The sequence below is a fragment of the Bombus terrestris genome, chromosome 9, assembly GCF_910591885.1.
Source record: "Bombus terrestris chromosome 9, iyBomTerr1.2, whole genome shotgun sequence".
In the NCBI taxonomy this organism is placed as follows: domain Eukaryota; kingdom Metazoa; phylum Arthropoda; class Insecta; order Hymenoptera; family Apidae; genus Bombus; species Bombus terrestris.
Window position 1 is genome coordinate 10,237,652 of NC_063277.1, and position 21,208 is coordinate 10,258,859.

Here is a 21,208-nt window from a genome sequence, read left to right on the forward strand (position 1 = left end):
CAGTTTGAAGCTACGTTAAGCTGTGCTATGCCAAGTTTAAAGATGTTTCCTCCAGTATATATATACACAGAAACGTCTCCACTAAAAGCTAAGTTAATAGCATAGCTAAACTAATAGCAGTGTTGTGCTAACTGCGAAAGGAGTTTCGTATACGGGGTAAGTGACTTTTAATTTGTGGAACGTATCGTCTTTCATACAGTAAGCTTCGCAAACTAAAAGTTAAAATATCTGCCAAACTAATGATACCTTTCGATATAAGGAGGTCAGTAATCTTTTGTAGGGAATATTGAGCTGCATCGATCATTGTATTAAAAGATATGTGATTTTATTTTAAAAAAGTGAAGTTGATCTTCACATGACGTTTACGCATCCATCGACAGAAAAACCAATAACATTAACATACGCACCCTATCAAACCACCCAACTTTTATCTGAAACATTGTCCTATATAATTAATAGTATCGAATATATTTCAACTTAAACTCTTAGTTGATCCAGTCTGTATATTTATCAAACCAAATATTTTTAAACTCAGCATAGCACGGCTTATCTTAGCTTTTCGATGGATCTTCAGCTTAGCTCTAAGAAATATATCTAGCAATCGTTTCACGCTACATATGACGTAAACGGTATCGACAAATTCTAAAATTCGCATATTTTGTAACATTTCCACCCATAACAAAGTAAGAGGCGTAGCAATACAACATATAAATCAACACAAAGAATGACTCGTTCCTTAGTCAGCTAAGATATTATCGTTCCATGATAAGACCAGGTCTTAAATAAACGCCTGATATGTGGGTGGAAAACTTGGCGCGCGCTTGGATCACGTGAAAACAGGATAGAAAAGAAGAAAGAAGAAGGGTAGAGGAAGAAATATAGTTCGTACTCGAATTCCAACAATGAAAGCTTTCTTAAGAGTATGGCTCCGGGAGAATACCAGCACGACTCGCTGTGACCAATAGAATTCAGTTACCCAAGTTCGGGCGTAGCTGCGAAATTTGAAAGCGGTGTGCACAAAGGAGCCTTGAAAAATACGGCCACCGGCGTGCTTACACCGTGGTGAACGCGAACATCATTGTTTCGTTCTCCGTTCTTCTCATCGCGCCGTTTCTCGAATTTCTCGAATTTCAATGGAACCTTTGACGAACAACCCTGCTCGCTTTCCAGGGGATTCTAACCGGCGCCGAGAGAATACCGATCTGCGAATTCGTTAACTTATCATTGGGAAACCGTCGTTCGTTGATTATTTACGAGAGAAAGAAAGAGAGGGTGGGAAAGGGAGAGAGAGGGAAGGGGAGAAATGGGGGAGAGGAAACTTCGAATAACTTCCGATCTCTATGGTGCAAGTCCGTAAATTGAATTTTTGGTGTACCGTCCCCAGCAGCGAGGTAAAATCACTCGAAGGTTTCCTAGAATCGCGGATTATTCGCGACAGTAACTATTTCCTAAGAAGTATTTGGTCTGAAGACGCTGGTAATTTAATGGTATTATGAATAGTTATAGTTTTGAGGTATGAAATGGAATTTGTTTAGCAAGGTTTAATTGTTTAAACTGTCAGTTCTAGTTTAATAATTACTTTAGTTTCTTGTTCGAGGGTTTCATTCTGGGATATGTATTGTAATACGCTGGAGTTCTGAATTCCACAGTTATTCTTGTTTTACCTATTTTTAAGAGATTTAGGGGATTTTTATTATTTCTGCTTTCTGGTTACTACCTGGACGAAAGCAGTTATCTGATCTGATCGTGGCAGATCTAAAATGATTATTCGAAGTTGATTATGTAGACGAAATTATTTCTTTCGACCATTTGAACTCTATTTTTATTTCTCTTCGTGGCTCGGTTATCTATTTTAATGCTTAACGTTAATAGGTTTAGGTATGGTATCACAAAATTGGTGTTAATTAGTATCGTTTTCTATTTTATCGTGACTTCTAACGTCATCTTTACATTGTAGCAACTAGACGTTTTGTAAATAGTACTGATATAAAATGATAAAATCAATATCGAGAAATATATTCTGTTTGTCATCTCATGAGCGCGAGAGTATTATGGAAAGACTCGATACCTATGTTTCCTTTAAAGTCGTAAAGAGCACATTAGACTTGTACAAATTGTGTGATCTTTTGATAGCGGCATATTGGGAAACGTTTTCCCGGCACAAACAATTGTTTTCAACTTCCATTGAAGAGCTCCTGGTCTATGTTTGCGAAACCCGTGTTCGTGGTTAATCCGAACAGAGCTCAATCCATAAAAACGTACCTGGTACGTCATGCATCCATTGTGTGGAATTTGCAAGCGAACTTTCGAAATTGTACATACGAGTATCGATATACACGAGTTTGACAAGTGAAATGTATTGACAACGTATCAACTTCCGCTCGGAAATGTAATAGCGAAGTACCGCCATTCGTAGAGACGAATTTGGGAAAATAGTTTTTTCTTTTTTACTTTCACGGTGTTCCGTTTAGTTTTTCACTATCTTTCCTTTGTCGTGTGTAACATAGTTGATTTAAATAATTAAATAATATTAAATGTACCACGAGACAAAATAAAATACATTTTAAAATATTTTCAATTCTGACATGTGAAATTACTTTTATTAAAACTACATGTTTATTATGGAAATTAAATAGGAAATGAATTTTGGTAACATTATTGATCGACAACGTATCAAATTTTGGAACTGCTTTTTTGCAGTAAATAAGAAACTTAATTCTATTCTTCCTCCGTAATCTTTATATAAGATAGAATTCTTTTTTGACGAAGATAAGCTATTCTATATTCTAAGCTATTCTAACTATATAATACCATACACAAATTTAACTCATAGCTTCACTCTAACATACAGAACTAAATATAACATAAATTATGTTTCAAGTTTCATCTTGATAATTTCTTTAATGAACACCGTACACAATGAAAATTTATGAAAAGTATAAACTGTTATAGTAAGTCAGGAAGTTGTTGAGTACGTAAAAATAATATACATTTTTTCGTCGTTGATACTTCAAGATAATGGATTCCTGAGACAAAGATGAGAGATAACGCAGGACAGTAAAGTTTGCTAATTGGCAACACCTGAATGCAAGTGATTATGGGGAAAGTTTTTCCATTGTGTACTTATAATCTTGTCCTTATTGATTTAAATACAGCTTCGTAAAATACGAATTGCTCTTTAAAGTCGGACTTTCTTCGGAGCAATATGAACTTTATCTTCTCGAATTTCGAGGGAAGAAAACTTCTTCGCTGCTTCAAAGTTTACATTACGCTCGTACCCTTTGTTTCCCGAGCTTTCATTTTTAGCTATTAGCAATTCGCGTTGCCGGTGAAATTATTGACGTATCGTGATATACCGAGTTTCGAGCGAAACATTTGTTTTTAAATAACTTACAATTCTATCGGTGAATGGAAAGATCGAACAGTTACCAAGAATGCATTTCCACGAACTGCGAAATAAACTCCAAAGTGGAATAATAAGAAATCGATGATCGCTTTGATGTTTGTAATCTTTACAAGTACAGGAACTCCGTTAAGTTAAAAATCGATTCAGATAAAATTGTCAACTTGTTTGTTATTTATTTTAATTACTTGTTAATTATTTAAAATACATGAAACGATCAAAAAGTGTATTCTTTTCATTTTTTTTTCTTTCTTTTTGTTACGAAATCATTTATTTCTGAAAGAGTACATTTTCTCACAGTTTGTCAGAGTTAAATTTTTTGTAAGCATGTTCCATACGCAGCAGAAATAATAAAATAATTTTATATTTAATTATATTTGATTAGGTTTAGGAAGAAATTAATTGAATTAACCGATACTTGTATTAATAAAACCCTGTAGGAAATTATCATAATTAAAGAGAAAAATGCTTGTTATCATATCCTGAAATTGTTTTAGTTCTGTAAGATGCAACGTTAAAGAATTTTTCGATTTGACGTTTCGCTGAATTTGAGAAAATTAACTTCAACTGTTCGTGACAGCAAAGAATAAATAAAATCTTTGACCAAATGGAATTGGGAAAATGGAACTTTGTTATTTCGAATTTTACGCAAAACGACTGTATTTACAAAGAAAGAATATATACACATGCAGATATACTACGTCAGACCTTCCCTAAAACAATGGAGTTTTTGTACACAGAAATTTGTCAAACAACACATAGTTTAAAAATTACTCAAGCGTGCGAGGTAGGTTCACTTTGTCTATAATGAATTTATTTCCTACAAGTACCTAATGAGATCTTTATCATGTCTCATAAACAACTATGTTAATTATTATTTTTATAATATTCTTCGGATTTTTTTCTGAATTTTACAGTTATTACAAACTTGGGAATCTTTATAAAAAAATAAAAGATTTTATTTATTTAAATATTATAAAGGTATTAATAATGATATTTTATTCTAATAAATACACTAATCCTTAAACACTATCATAACTCAGAAAAAACATCTGTTTTAAAATAGTCAAGTAATAAAATCAAATAAGACTGGGATAGAATGTTTTATTATTATTCAATACAAAATGATACATAGTACAATTATTGTTTCCCGCGATTACAAGTAATATTACGATGATATTGTGAAAGGAAAAATTTACACGGTTTGAAAATTCACACTACGATAGCCTATAAGAGCCACAGTATGTAGGTACACATACCAATTACTATAGAGCGATTTATTAAGTTATTACAAAATGATCAAATATCTTGCCCTTATAAAGGAATATTATTTGAAGCATTACATAAACCCTACACTGCAAAAAGTATCACGCGAGGTGGTTAACGTGATACTTTAATAAACCTTTCGCGTGTGAAGTAATAAAGATATCAGAACGAAGATAACCGAGAAATGTATGTATATAGATGAGTTTGAGCAAGTTCAATTGCGTGTTGCAAGTACATCGTTATGTTTACTGAAAAAATGATACCGCAAGAAGTTAGTTGTTACTGTGCCATGCAATATTCCTATTTACCAGTTTTTCCTATTTTCGCGGAGAAAAGAGCTACAGTCTGTCTAAGTTACGAGAATTGCTGCATGCAGTTGTCCTCACGGAATATCGTTAAACTTTCGACCGTAGGTTGTCACAATTTCCAACTTTAAATTATCATTTTAACGCCTCGAATATCCGGCGAAAGGAAGCACAGCAAAACCACTTTTAGTTGGATTTTAATAACCATAGTTTTTGTGTAGGATAATTCTCGAAAATAAAATATCAGATTATTATGATAAAGATAAATGCAAGTAAGAGGGAAAATTTACAAAAAAAAGATCGTTTGTTAACATAAATGTCAATTATTAATCATAATCGGCGACTAACTGTAACTTTAATATTTTACTTTGATTTTTCATCATATCTGCACATGTTCTGTTGCAAGGTTATAATATAAAAATAAATGCTAGATATTTAGTAAAGTAAACTAGTTAATTATTTCCATATTCTGTAGAATTTTTCAAAAGATACTATAATCACTATCTAAAACCCTAGTTTACCAATTACAGTTCAATTAAAATCGTAGTCATTACAATAATTAGGAATTGATATCTAATATGTTCTATTAATAGTAAACAGCACAATCTTCATTAATATAATTAAATCTAATTATTGTAACACAGTTTGCGCAGCTTCACTCAGTACGTCAGCCCTTTGCTATAATTGTTCATCCACTTTCAAAACCACACTTAACATACCAACTAATACTCGTTCATTAGCATTCCCCTGGTATAGACCTAATTTAACGTTCCTATAATAGTTTCGCTGACCAAGAGTAATTGCGTGTAAATAGCTTGATCAGTTATTTTAACAAACCATAGACTCGACTGATTATTATTACTTATTTGCTTCGTTGATAGTCTGAAATGATTATTATGACTATTGTAATTGTGGTATTCGTAAATTGTTGATTCACGGTTCTGAGCTTTCATTGAAAATATTGGTCTGCTTCATTAGAGACTCTTCATCGAGATAAGGATTCATTTAAATCGTCAAAGGAATTTCGACTGAAAATCTTCGGTAGAGATAAGAAAAATGAAAGAAAGCTCCGACCCATCGAAAACATTCCTTTATCCTCGAGAGCACCTAATTTACCGTTATGATTAATCGTGATCCGATCTTTAACGTTCCTGTTCCATTGTGCCTTTTTCAGGACGGCAATCGAGGAATCTGGAAATATTGGGGCAAATATCGGGTCATCATCACGGCACGCAGTATGCATCGATATCGGACAATTACAAGAACAGTGAGTAATTACTGGAAAATTGTTCGATAATTCATAAATATTCAGAAGAAAATTAGATACGATAATACAAACGTTTCTATTATTTTGAAGGAAGCTTCTACTAGAAGCAATAAATCAGACATACTTAATCTAGAACTATCAAACCAGTCGAAACGACTGGTATCGGATCTTTTATTTTTACAATTACTGGAAACATGCGAGTGTCTTTGATAATCTTAGTGCTTTTCTTTTGTCGAGACAGAAAAGCGAGACGAAACAGAAAAATGCAGTAGAAATTTTCATTTAAGAGATCATTTCTTCAAACCGAGATCATCCACCTAACTCCAATATTTCGAATACACTAGAAATCAAGCAAAATCGCAGCGACAGTCTTTAAAAACTCAATATTCCTGTTTAAACGAGCAACAAACGTACATGATTTTAGGAGAATGGAAAACAGAGTTTTCGGGTATAGAATTGAAGCTGGCAGTGGTCATTCAGCGCTGACTATAATCCAGCTTGAAATCAGTAGCCGAGAGCCGCGAAATCTCGTGGGATTAGCGTGATACAGATCGCGTTTTCTCTGTCCGTTTCTCTAATTTTCCATCTCTGTTTCTAGTCGAATGTTGAAAATCAGCCGTTGAGCTTGGTGAACGTTCGCGAGGACGGTAACATTATTGTTGTTGCTGTTGTTCTTTCTGTTAAAAGCCGAAATAAAGTAGGAAACTGCCGTGTTTTCGCATTGCGTTAACGACCGCGTTGCTACACGAAACTAGTCCCAGTGAAATGGACCGTTTCACATGGTATTTTTTTGCCTCGCGAGTCTCGATTGTAAAATAACATTTCCCATGTTAGTTCTTTCCTATCCACGACTTCGGTCTTCCCTCCGTTACCGAATTACCTATGTAGTTTGCAAGAGTTTTCGTTTCCCGTGTTTCGGGACGACTGTTTCTAATTGCTTTGCTAGACGCAATCCCAGTGAAAAGTACCGTTTGATAACCGAGGTTTCCAGGCTCCAGCCAGTGAAATTTGAACGAAGAAGATTAAAATCATTATTGGCAGACTAGTTGTTAGCATTTGGGACAAAATTGTCGCGTGAAATATGCTTTTTGTGTATTCTTGCAAGACGAGGAAAGCAACTTTTAAGCATTTGGAATGTTTGAAAATCTTGCAAATACTCGAATGCTTTAATTTTACTTCCGCTATTGTTATTATGTAACATAGAAAAGTATAATTGCGATGCTAATACTATTCTAAATGCGATAGTTTTAATAAATCGTTGTTTTCCATAAAATAAAGTTCTGAATTTATTATCTTTAAGTGAAGTCATGAAAATATATCGTTACAGTAAGCAACTTCATAATTATGAAACTAAAAGAATGTTAGCTTTGGAATATGATATACCTGCTCAATTCCGAAAGTTTCGATTTGCATTAATATAATTTCCACTTCGTCAATATACAGGATTAATTTCTCGGAAACATTCATCTAACTTAAACATCCTACTTTTATATTTTCAAGAAGGTTCATCCCTTTTTTTGGATAACTTCTCAAATTATTCTGAAGAATTTGCGAAGTATTAAAATATAGTATAACATTATAATATTTGTGAATGTAATTTATATACTATAAACTATAAATAATCAATATACTTGGATATACACGCGTAATAAGTACACAATGGAACGGATAAACAGTAACATTAAATTATTCCTCGTAATTGGAGGTTCTAGCGTTACCTGTTGCTCGTCATCGAACTTTTTATGTAATTCTCTCCGTAAACAATAATATCGTATTTTCTACACTTCGATACTAAACCCAATGTTCAATAAATTTAATCTTTAGTTATAAGACCAGGTTACACAAACCTGGTAATTAAATCGATAATATAACTTTATACTCGCATTAGAAAAACCCTAGAAATCGAAGTTCCTACGAGAAAATTCAATTTCCTAACGTTTTATAAATTGCTGTCAATTATCGGTTCCCGTAATTTCATTGTTAATGCATTGACTCGAGTAATATATTATCGAGTGTGTAAGCTTCATTATAAAGATTCAATTTATAATCAGTATTTTTTTATGGCCAGACAAGATAGAAAACCTTAACGTGTTAGGCTCGTGCAAATATTTGTGCGCATTGTGCAAAGAGCTGCGGGAATTACTCGAAATCCCAATATCCTGTAATATAGGTCAGAATTTATTGCGGTTAAATCCCGTAATCAAGGCCTATAATTTGCACGCACGCCGAAAATTTTAATTTACGCGTTGAGTTCGTTCCCTTTTTGTATGTATAAACTGCTTTCGCAGAATAATCGACAATTCCATTGCGTACGTATTCACAATTTTCGTTATCGAAGGTATTCATTTGTAACATATTTCTTAATTTTTTTCATTAATTTGAACGTTTATTAAAGGCGGCTAAATTATGCCATAGAAGCATATATCGCAATTTTCAATTTATTTCAAATAATAAGATTACTATACATATGTATATTAATTTGAAAAACTAACAGACGAACCTTTACGTTTTCCTTTTTCGGACAATTAAATTACCATCGTTCTAAACGACATTACTACTATTGTTGCTCGATCTCACCCTGCAGAAATTAACAACGAACTAAAAATTAACACGAGACTCGAATGCAAACGACATTATCAATCTGTTATATGTACTGCTGAAAGAAAGATAATAGAGAAGAATACCTTTGTGTCTCAGACATCGACGAACAAAAGAGCATGTAGCTAATTGCAAATATCCGAAAAATGTATCAATACCGGTAATATCGTAGATAACGAATAACAAGAGTGGAAGATGAAATTCGTTCGGCTTACATACCACGAATGATATACTTTACCTTCGATATCAAGGATTGTCGTCGTGGTTCGAGAGTATTTCATCCAATTTTTCTGCGATTATCGATGGACGACTACCGCGAGAATGTTTACGACGGGATATTGAAATGAACGTTGCCTTTCATACCTTATCGGATATATCGCGATACGTCTGGAATTTTGATACGGTTGTGCAGCCTGCTGATTCGATAGCAGTCTGCTACAAAAACCATGTAACTGATATTTTAAACAAATTCTGTGGTACGACCGGAGAAGTAGGAACATAGAGGATCCGAATTCTTGATTACTTGCCCCCTTGAAAGAGAAGGAATCGTGATTGTGATAGAAGCAATTAGATTTTTATAGTTTTCTTTAATTGATTGCTCACAGTACTATAAACCATTGTAACAGGCTATCAAAGGCTCAATTAAAATCACTAGTAAAGTTTTAACATTTTCACAGGTGATCGATTACATTCAGTATAGTGCATCATTGTAGATGCAAGTCATTATAAATGAATACAGTGATTCTTTATCATTACCATTAATCCCTTATACTTTACTAGCTCTGATCTTTGGTCGCTGCTACGTACATCGACATTTACAATATAAATATTGTTTTTTCTAATATTTTTACGTCTTGATAAAAACTGAAAGAGACAGAGAGAGTAAGAGTACTACATAAATAAATTTACAAACATTTATAATTTTTCTCTTCTTGAGAAAAAGGAGCCTTAGGTTCAAAAACTTTCAGTAGAAAACATGCTGATTGATCGTATTATAGAAATTTCCGGGATAAATACAATTTTAGATTTTTCAAACTTTAATATCTCTGTATTTTATGTTACCATTTGGCTGAGAATTTTTACAAAAGCTAAGTCGGCGCAATTGCGAGCGCTAGTTTTAAAGAAATGTCGTCTATGTTTATCTAATTTCGCGTGACTTGTACCAACTTCATACTTTAAAATGATGAGGTAGAATACAGGAGACTGTATTCAGGAAAGGGAACAAGAAAGGTGATTTTCCTTCTCGACAATGCACGGCGTCCTGTCACAAAGGTTACAAAGGGAGCAATTTTTAATCTTGGTTAGGAAGTCTTGCCACACCCGACGTATTCTCTGGAGTTGACTTCAAATAATTTTTACTTATTCCGTCCTTTCCAACGTCACTTACATGTATAGCACGTATTTTAGAACGTGTTTTAAACTTTCACATGGATATTGCGTAGATGAAATTTTTACTAAAATTCTTCAAGCTATCCTTTAGGAAGTAAAAATTAATATTAAATTGTGATCTAGTGAGAGAATTTTATTACAATACTGCATGAAGTAGCTCAAAGTGACTTTTGTGTTACATAATCTGTCACAAAGCATCGTTCCTGTTTCTCTTTCTTAAAAAATGCAATTGGATTAAATCTATATAATTTATCCTATAATAATTCTGGAAATGACAGAAATATCGGGTCTTGCTTTCAAGGAGAGAGAGAGGGGGGGGTAGAGAAAGAGTTTCAGCGCTCGTTGTCCTCAAAACTATTTTTTGTGATTGATAAACATAGAACGAAGTATGATATTGTTCAAAGAATACCATGCATCACTGTAATAGGACAGTGAATGTGTTAAAAAAATGTTTCCATTACAATTTTCATTGCAATTTTCCCTCTACCTATACCATAATTCCTTCTTTCATTTCATCCCTTATGCTAAGGATCCTATGTTCAAATACCAGCGGAAATATTCGGAAATGTCCCGGGGCCCGTCAGTAATCGTTACGAATTCGAAGAAAGAACCGCAGTTTGAAACAAACAGCGCCGTCAATCATAGTTCCCTACGAAGGCGTGCTCATTTTTCTTCGATTCCTTCTTCCTTTTCCCCGAGAAGAAAAGTTCCTCTGGTTCGCGCCGTTCCTCCACGCTCCATTATTCCGGCCGCATTTTCCTCCGTCCCTCTGCTGGTACGCGGCAAAGGGAACATCTTTCTTTCGTTCTTTCTATTTCCAGGTTTTTCCCGTCGTGAAGCAGCAACGACTAATCAACGGCATTGCTGCACGAGAAATCCCACGATATGACCAATTTCGTTGCTTGGGAGCGTAGAGGGGTTCATATATTCCGTGTTAAGCCGACATTTTCTACCCTCCTGCTTTTCTGATAATGGGCTCTAGCTTGATTCCGCTCTGAATTCCGCGGATGCCATTGCTCCACTGCTAGTTACCCGCGACCTCGAACCTCTCACGATTGCCAACACCCCCCGTACGTTTAATGATTTTATTACGACCTCATGTTGTGGAATCCCCTCGCACGATCCGCTATATGATAATTGAATTGTTACGTCAGCTTCTTCCAACCTTATTCCTTAACACGTTGTGTTATTGAGACGTGCACTGGCTTGTAAAAGTATTGGAGCACACGCCATAGAAAATTTTTATGAATATGCTATGTGGAAAATGTTGTGGAAATCTTTGTTTGAGGAGCAATATTTTTTTCTAAATTCAACATCTGGCATCGATAGTCTGGCAAATATTGTTTCTAGTTGAATACTAACCTCCGCCGGTTTATATATATAATATATATAATATATAATATATCAAAATATTTATGTATACAAATTTTAATCTTCTTCCCTTTTCCTCCCTATTTAACATTTAACAAATGGTTGCATACAAAGCAGAAAGTATTGATAGGTACTGCTCTCAAACGGCGGAGATTGAAACGCAGTTATTTGCAAATTAGTGTGTGTCGTGCTGGTAAGCAATGAAAAATATTCATCACAACGAACAAAGGATCTTGTTTCAGGCGGTGATAATAAAAGGTCAAATATTATAATTAAATTGCAAAAACGAAGGTTCGATTGCAGCGCATATTTTATGCGGTGTATTGATCGAACGCGTAACCCAGATTCCCAACGAGGAAGCGGAAACTTTTGTGGAATTGAATTTTCGAAAAAAAAAATTACAATTAATCCACGTCAACGGCGCGGCGGAACTCAATTGTACGCTTGCTAGACTTTTAATTAGCACCACGAAAGTACTGAATAATAAAATTTTTGCGGCTCGTTTCCATCCTAATCAGGCGAATTACCTTTATTTTTCCAATAGATTAGCATAATCACGATCTAAACCAAATATCACGTAGCGGTGTTCACATTTCTAATTTGTGTGTGTTCTAATTTCCCTAAATGAAAGAATTTATCGTTCATTATCGTTTCTAAATTAGAAATTCCCATAATACTGACTTTATATTATATTATTCTTTTGTTTCTAAATTAATCTTTGCAATACGCGACTTGTATTATACTATTTCGGAAAAATATTCTTGATTGTACTCAATCAAGATTCTGATTACTTGGACAAGCATAAACTGTTTTTCAGGCGGCGCGCGTGACTATCGAAAAAATTCTAATTAACCCTTGTCAACATCACAACCCGATTATAGATGTATCTGTTAATTAATAGTCAGCAGTGTTGCAGAGGGATGAATAATGCAATACTTACGACCCGTTAGCGTGTTAATCAACCAACCGTCTGTCGGATATGGTACCAACCGATATGGAAACATTACATGCTTAGATAAGCTTCGAAGTTGACATTATTTGATGAGTTATTCTCTACCCCAACTGTAACACGACCGTGAACCGGAGTCACATCTCGAATTGGAGTTCGAGGTTCAAGTCATGTAGTTACTTTAGACTTTAGAACGATTTATTAATTATAAAATTTCATTTTTTGGGTCGAGTTATTGTTTCGTTAAACTAGAAGTAGTTAAAGTAACATTTATATAAAATTTTTAAGTTGGCGACGAAACAAGGTAATTCGTAAATTATTTAGTAACAGTGGATAATAAAAGAAACAAATGTACAATACGATAACACTGATTGCACAACATATTGCCTTTTTTAGAATTTGTAAACAAATGAAACAATAGTTATTGTTGTAACTTATCAATTTCTGACAAGATTCTTCTTGGGCATAGTAAATTTCTAAACTATCTACAGAGTCAATTCAGTAACATTAAAAATGAAATTCAGAAAACGCAGATCGTCTTCCAACGTATAAATAACATATAAATCAATTTAATTCTTGCATTCTTTGCTGTTTCACATTATCCCAAGTAAACATTTGCTGCACATATTTGTTAAAAACAAATTTCAATATTTACACTAAATTTGCTTACTTTCTGCGAAAAAAATTTGAAATATTTGAACAAGTATTGAAATAAAACTGATTTGTGTTTGTACATAATACGACAAAACATTTTACTTCTGTTAACAAGCAGGAAAGAGAACTCAACAAATCTTTCTTTTATTTGTATATAGGCCAATGTATTTTTAGCCGCTTTAGAAAACATTGCGCAGCCAGAAGTGTGCATACCTGAAACGCGGCTGCTTTTGTTCCAACAAAAGCTTTTCAAGTACTTTCACGCCACTTGTAGCAGCAGAATGAACACCAAAACGTTTGACCATGCGCTCTGCTTGTAAAGGTAAAAACACCATCTTCACAATGGAACTGTTATATGTAGTTACCATTATACATATTCATTTAATAATATTATACATTTTTTAGTTAAACGTTAATATATTTTTAATTAAAATATAAAAAATACAGTTATAGGGATAAAAACGTAATATGCAGTATTTTTCTTCAATGATACGTTTCTTTTCATAAGTATTTTATCATTTACGCACTTTTTCCGGGATGTGAGAGTATTGTAATTCTACTTATAAATTAGCGTTTAAAATATTACCTTAATTTATTACCGTAAGAATATAATATTATGAATGTACCGTTTATTTGCTTAAGGAGGTCGTCCTTTCTTTTTTAAATTCTAGCATGCCCCAAATTTTTGAATGGAAATGTACACTACATCCTTTGTAAATGATACAAAGATAAATATGAAGCTAATATCAGGAAATATTTTACTTGAATAAAATTCAAAATAGAGCACGATATTTTCCACGATACTTTAATAGATAAAAATATAATCTCGCATTATGTAATTTGTTAAGCAACTAATGTTAGACAGTTCCAATCACAATTACTGATAACCGATCAGTCATTAACAATTGCTCTTGGAACTTGGACGAATCGATAGGTCACATCGAAAAACCAATATCCCTTCCAAAAATTGTGCCGCGGTTGTCGATAACCAATCGACGAATCGCGCGCTTCTGCATCGTCCGGAGTGGTTTACGTATTTCCGGGTGGCAAAATAAATAAAATGGGAGCGCAAACAGCGCGCGATAAATCGGGATCCAACTACGATTGATACTTTATAGACGTGTCAATTGTGAATATTCGCGCGCCATTTCGAAATTCTCCATGTTAGCCGACAAATGGGTCATTGGGAAGTCATGTTGCTAACGAAATGACAATGGCGAGTACAAACATCAGTTTCTCAAATTCATCTTGAAATTTGTGACTACTTAAACCATCTCCTTGTGACAAATAAATTTATAAAAATATCATTTGTTTTTTTAGATATTGACGTACGATCATGCTCCTACAGCGACTTACGAAAGTATTTCAACACTTATTGAAGTTTCAAGACTTCGTTTATATTGATCAAATGTGAGATCAGTTTGAGGATGTATATAAAAATTAGTACACAGCGTGAATAGCCAACTTAAACATACATGTAACAAATATTAATCCAGCTGAAAATATTGAGGTTTATTAATATGATGATTAATTGGCTGTTTAAATACTTTGACATCTCTGTGAAATATGTACTTGTACTAAATATCTGGTAGTTTCTATATACATTTTTCTATATATATATGTTTCTATATACATATAGAGTTGTTTTCAACTTTACTAATACAATCGTGATAGTCAAGTTTCAACAATATTAACGAGATTTCACAATGTTTCGTATACCACATGTAATATATTCATAAAAGGCGTCTGTTAACGTTGATCCATTATACGTGCCATCGTACAGCGCAATCAAAGATGAAGGAAGTGCGTGATAAGGAGATAAGGGACAGAATTAGTCGAAGTGGCGGCGGAGACTATGCTTGAATCTTCAAGTAACCAACACGATCGCGGTAAGTCGCGTTTCGGAGACGAAGTGGCTGGGCGTCGCCATGAATATGAATGAGCCTTTCAGGTGATATTCCAAAGCGTGAAATAAAATAATTTCCACCTTTGCCGGCGCACTTCCCGTTTCAAGTTTTTCCCAAAGCACGTGAGATTAACGGGACACGTAGGAATCCGAATGGAAATAGCTGGAGGGAGAGCAAGGATGTATCTGATGCTAAAATACTTTACTTTTTATTATTGGAAATTGTTGTTCCTCGACAAACATCAATTGGCGAATTCATAAAATAAGAACGATCCTTATTGGTGTTTAATTTTGAAAGATCGGTAGTTCCATTTAATAAAGTAATAGCGTGACTTTTTTTAATGTACATGGAAAAGACATTGTAGTGATAATTCAATGCGAAAGTAAATTATTCAATATTCTGCTTATTTTTGAATTAATTTCCACATCGGATAAGATGAAATATTACGTAACCAAATTGGCTGTTCTAAAATTCTATTGAAGCAGAATTAATCTCTTGACTTAACAATGTAGATTATTTATGTAGTAAATGTACGAGAAATGTATTTAATTAATTATGGTAAATATCTCGTGCAAGTATATATCATATGTAGTATCGCCTAAGTTTTTCGATATCGTTTGCATTTAGTAGGTACTGCTCTTCGAAAATTGTTCAGATCAGCCTAAATTGAATTTGATCCGGGTTAGATTAGTTAGACAAGATTGGTAAGTTACGTCAGTTTGACATGGGTTGGGCTGGTTAGATAACTTTTGATCACTTACACCGGTAAAGTATATTACACCTACTAAATGGTTTAAAACTGACTAGATCAATTAACATACCTAGAGTTTAAATTACATTTTCATCTATTTATATTTTCATCTAGTTACATAGTTTACAAACATTTTGAAATTATCATTACATTAAATTAATTATTAAACAAAATTAGTTCATTGATAAAATATATAAAAGGTGAAGTAGTGCGCGAATTCAGCATTAATGGAAGAAATTTAAATAGTAATGCAACAATGGATTAGCATAATTTTAGTATTTAATGCTCCTTGCACGATGTACCGACGCTATTTATTATCTTGAAAAGAATAGAAATTTTATGCATTTTTGTACTTGTAGTAACAAAGCAATAAAAATGGAATGTCATATTACAATAAAATATAGTGCTCAAATTAACTAGAGGATTTTCTATGTCAAGTCAGTTTTTATATCTACTTCTTATATCTGCAAATTGTTGTTAAATAATCATGTTAAAATCAATCTTTATCACAGTATAATACGAGTAATGCATCAATATATCAAACCTACAGTTTTGTTAGTGTAACAGAATTATTCGCAATAGTGATTTTCTAATTATTTTGAGCAATGTATATAAATCAAACATAAGCATTTTTAATTTTTACGTTACAAAGCAAAATAATTTAAAATCTTTAACACAGATTTATTCTAAACACATTTATTTAAATTTATTTAGATTTATTTAAATTTAGACTTTAAATTTTTACTTTTTACGTTACAAAGCAAAATAATTTAAAATCTTTAACACAGATTTATTCTAAACACATTTATTTAAATTTATTTAGATTTATTTAAATTTAGATTTATTTATTTAAATTTATTTATTTATTATTAAACAATTTATTCTAAATTAAGACTAGCCATTTTTCACAATTTCCACACGAAATTACTTAAAAATAATAACACAAATCATCGTTTAAATCGTCCAATACCTTATTTAAAAAGATCCATTCTTACCACTAGAGGTAGCACATTATTTATTCGTGGCCGTGGAAGAATCTGTGGGATAGATACGGTCTCGTTGAATGGCGGGGAATTTGTGGGAATGACAGTTGGTAGGGAACGTTGAATAGTTAGTAAACGTTAAGTACAGAGCGGTGTATCGGCGCGCAGAGTACGTACGTATCGGATTCTACGTTTCGAAGCTCTGCCCCTCAATCTCCTCTGGATATCACATTTAAATGGCACTTATTTACTAGCTGGCTAAAGTGACAAGTCCTGTTACTCCTGCGGTGAAGAACACGCCGTTCTCGTTTCCTTTAGCCTCGCTCTAAAGCTTCACTTTCTGCCGCTATTATCCCCTGTTCGCTCTTCCCGATGAGTTTCCGTTTCCCTATGGCTGTTCCACTTACAAATCGCGGTCGGCCCAGGGAAATTGAATTAGACTTAACGCTCATAACTGTCCGTCGATGGCCTTTCCTTCACTTAACCTAATGGTTTCTATTTTCTAAAATTCTATGAGCCTTTCTCTCAATACAGGATAATTATAACAATTTCCTTTGGTAATTAATGATAAATGGATGATAAATTATCGTGAATGGTAGATATTAGTGAAAAGGAATGAACTCCTTTGTAGACGATGCTCTGGATGAGATTAAAGCAACATGTAAAGGTTCAAAGAAGGTTTAGGGAACAGTAAGGAATATTCATTAATGATAAAAATTCTTTGATCTAACTGTAGGTGGAAATAATTAGGGATCAATAAGAACTTAGTTAGCTGAAACTGAATATTCGGATGGAAAGTAATAGATATTTTAAACACGTAGGAAAGAAGTGGAGAATTTCCCCAAACAAAAGGAGTATATAAAATAATAAATAATAGTAAATGATTAAGTATATAGAAACCTACGTCGAATTTTCAGAAAGTAGTATTAAAATTTGTTCTTACAAAATTTAAATAATTAATATTGATTAATTTGTAACAAGAACTTACATATTCATTTCACTAAAATTACTTTCCCACTGAAAGATTCAAATCCTTCTCTCGTCAAATATCTACTATCAATCTTTCGAGCCCTAATATAATACTACATAATTTATCTCATAAGCAATAAATAAATTCTACTGTATGGGGAAAAATATTTAAAGAATTCACTTAGAATTTCCACAGAATAATAATAAAATTCATTCGTAAAATATATATAGACAGACCAGAGCAATTCGTCGTTGTTGTCAGCCATTCGGTGTCAGCGGTTTAAAGGGATGGCCGATATACACCGCAAAACATGCCCCATTGGTGAGCCACACGGACTGTCTCTAGAACGCTTTTAGAAATAATGAGGACCGGTCCTCTCTTTCTTCCACTTTCTTTTCCTCTCCCCTATTCTCTTTTTATCTGGCCTCCCTCGCTTCGTTGGGCTTTCATTTATTGCCTGATTTATCGCTGGCCGTGCCGCGCTGCGAATATATTTTATCTCCGTCGAATTTGATCCTGAAATACGGCGACGCGACCAGAAATAGTCGAGACTTCGCCCTCCAACGACGTAGATTTATGCAAAGATCCTTAAACCCGCTACGTTCACGAAGAATTATCAATATGCAATTAGCATTGGGCCTCTTATCGCGTTGATTTTAATGAACTTCCGGTTCATTTGCTTCGCAGACTGACTTTACGATGCGTATCAGGGAGACGTTTTGCCTTGGCGAAAACGAGGAACGACGCTAACGAACTGGCTAAGATCACTGAACTACATTGTTCTTAAGTTGAAATCATTCTTTGTGCTAAGGTAAAATTCGGACAAGAATTATTGTAAGGAAGTTCTTTCAGGGTACTTGAGAGGAAAAGAATATTTCTGGTTGAAACTTTCAATGAATCGGGTTCACCAATTTGGATGTACAAATTTCTGGATATCTGGCGGAATAAGACTTTTCACTGTTACATCACTCGATTAAAAATCGTAGCAAGATAACTACGTTAACTTACTTAACTAACTTAACTACTTTTATCGTCAAACTTACTATTGTGCTAGAGTAACATATGGTTCTTGCAAGATTACACTAATAATGTAACTTCAATGGTCCAAGAACATCTGTAATGGTTTCATTGAAGTTCATGAAACGCAAGTTCATTGATTCTACCCCACTACTTACGATGTTCATTCGTATAGATTCAAATTCGGATTAGCGGATTCAATCGGCACGAATATACACTTAATCATGCCCTAACCACGTTTCAATGAATGAACTTTCACATAACTGATATTTTATCGTAATTGAAAACCAACTGATAATATAAGCTAAACTGAACACGTTGTACACGTAAGATGATCAATACACGATTAATGTAAAGTTGGCGTATAACTTTCAACCAAGCCATACTAAGTTGGAACACGGGAAAGTATCTTCGGTGGCGTTGTCATAATCTTTTCGACAGTCTCGACCTTATTCAGGAACATAAAGTGGCAAGTAAGAGGAAGCTCATGACTTTCATAAGCCTTTGTACGTCTTCCCGTATAGAAGCAGTCACGCGTGCGACGTCGCAACTTGTTAAAATTCCATCGTGATTTCGAACTGTTGTTGGTAGCCCATATGACGATAGCTGCTACTGGAAGGAAAACCGAAAGAAACGTTGCCAGCGGGCCGGATAATCTCACGGCACGGATTATTGAGCACGTTCGGCGGCAAGTTCCTTTCCGTTTGCCTCGGATAAACCAATAAACTCTAACTTCATTTAAGGTAAACCCTTACGAGCTTCATGCCCGGTGCTATTCGACTTGCCCCGGTGATTCTGCTCGTTCGAAAATCCTCGTTCCACCCCGTTCAACGAGCCGATTAAAACTTTCTTTCCACTGTAAAGAACTTTTGTATCCATATTCTCGCGAACCTCGAATGTTCCCGACCCCGAACGCTATTATCGACCGCGGTTGCCTTTCGTTCAGCTACTTTCCTATTTATACAACATACTTTCTCCGGCTAACCAGCTGCATTATAAATCTCCAACTACCTAACCACTTTGTGTGTACAGCGTAGAGACGTATAGGTAGAAACATCTACAAGAAGGGCGGCGAACGAGAACAGAGGGAACTCACGAATGTAACGTCTTTCTTTCGACAATACCTCTGTATAAATAATCGATCTCCGAACGTAGCTTTCGACAGATCGGTAACTAGCTCTCTAAGGTTTTTCTTTAATGCAATCAATTTGATATAAAATCGCGAGTTCGTTTCTGCGATACCGAATCGAGAATTCTCTCTACGCAAGGGGAATGGTATAGGTTGTAAAGTTCGTCATTGCCGATTCAAGAATGTTCTTCGTGGTTCCGTTTGAATATCGTACGCGGGTCTTAACCGTTTTTCGAACGTTTCCTCGTCTACCGAGCACTCAAACGTTTTGGGCAATGGGAGAGCGGAAGAAGTTTCTCAACCGTTCGCTGAGAATTGCGCGTAGAACAATCGACAGTGTTATCTCGCGGAAAATCTCGCTCCATCGAAATACTCAGTGAGAATGGTTGATTCGACTGGTAACCTCCTCCTCTCTGGTTACGCGGTTCCAAGAGACAGTTTCCAGGGGCGCTGGCCCGATTCGTCTGCACGGTCTGCAGTTCATTGCTGAGCATGAATAAAACCACTCGGCGAACGGCGCAATTCCACGGATAAAATTTTACAGGATCCTGTAAAACTTTATGTAACAATCGATTGCTAAAAGTTTTCCTTCGGATTCTTTAGTTTCTCTGTGGTTTTTGGGAGGGACATTTAGAAGAAGCGTTAGCCTGGATTCAAGTATTTAGTTCGTTGTTTTCTATCTTATATGTACGTTAGGTTTGCGTATCAGATTTTGCAAGAATTATAAATGGTACGTTAAAAATTCATCTATATAAAAATATACGTATGATATAGTTTATATATTTATATTGTATATTTTGTTTCTCGTTTGAAATTCTTCGTATTTTTTTAAATTCCAATCTATCTCCACATTTATTTTTGAAGCATCGAGCCTCTAAAGATACATTAATATATGTATTAAATTTTCAATATTTTTATATGTTGTAGATTTATTTCTCCCGTCGCTAATCCTTTTCACGATAAAATCACAATGACAAGCTCGCAATAACAACGAATAGAAGAATCGAGATACAACGAAGCCTGAAGTATTTTTCGTAACTAACAGCAAAATAAGATAAATCTGTCTAACGAGTGTGGTAAAGTGCTTCAATCTTTTCAAAATTTCAGCGGAGCGTTGCACGCTCGTGGAATGTCGTAAGAAAGAAAGTTTTCGTACACAAGCGTTACGTAGTCGACGAAAAAGCGACGAAGGAAAGCTTTGCCAATTACGAACTCTGTTTTCTCCCTTTTTTCCTCCAGCCTCGGGATA

The 21,208-nt window shown here is 34.4% G+C and overlaps 1 protein-coding gene across 8 annotated transcripts in view; it reads left to right on the forward strand.

The window, feature by feature from the left end:
- Positions 1–21,208, forward strand: part of LOC100644893 (neurotrimin) — a 322,978-nt gene that overhangs the window by 233,313 nt on the left and 68,457 nt on the right. For 7 of the 8 annotated variants that reach the window (XM_048409027.1, XM_012311795.3, XM_020864362.2 and 4 more), the window contains exon 2: positions 6,149–6,241. The exons of the other annotated variant lie outside the window; for it this stretch is intronic. In XM_048409027.1, the coding sequence (XP_048264984.1) occupies positions 6,149–6,241 (93 nt within the window). The remainder of the gene's footprint in view (positions 1–6,148; positions 6,242–21,208) is intronic. 8 annotated transcript variants of the gene reach the window in all.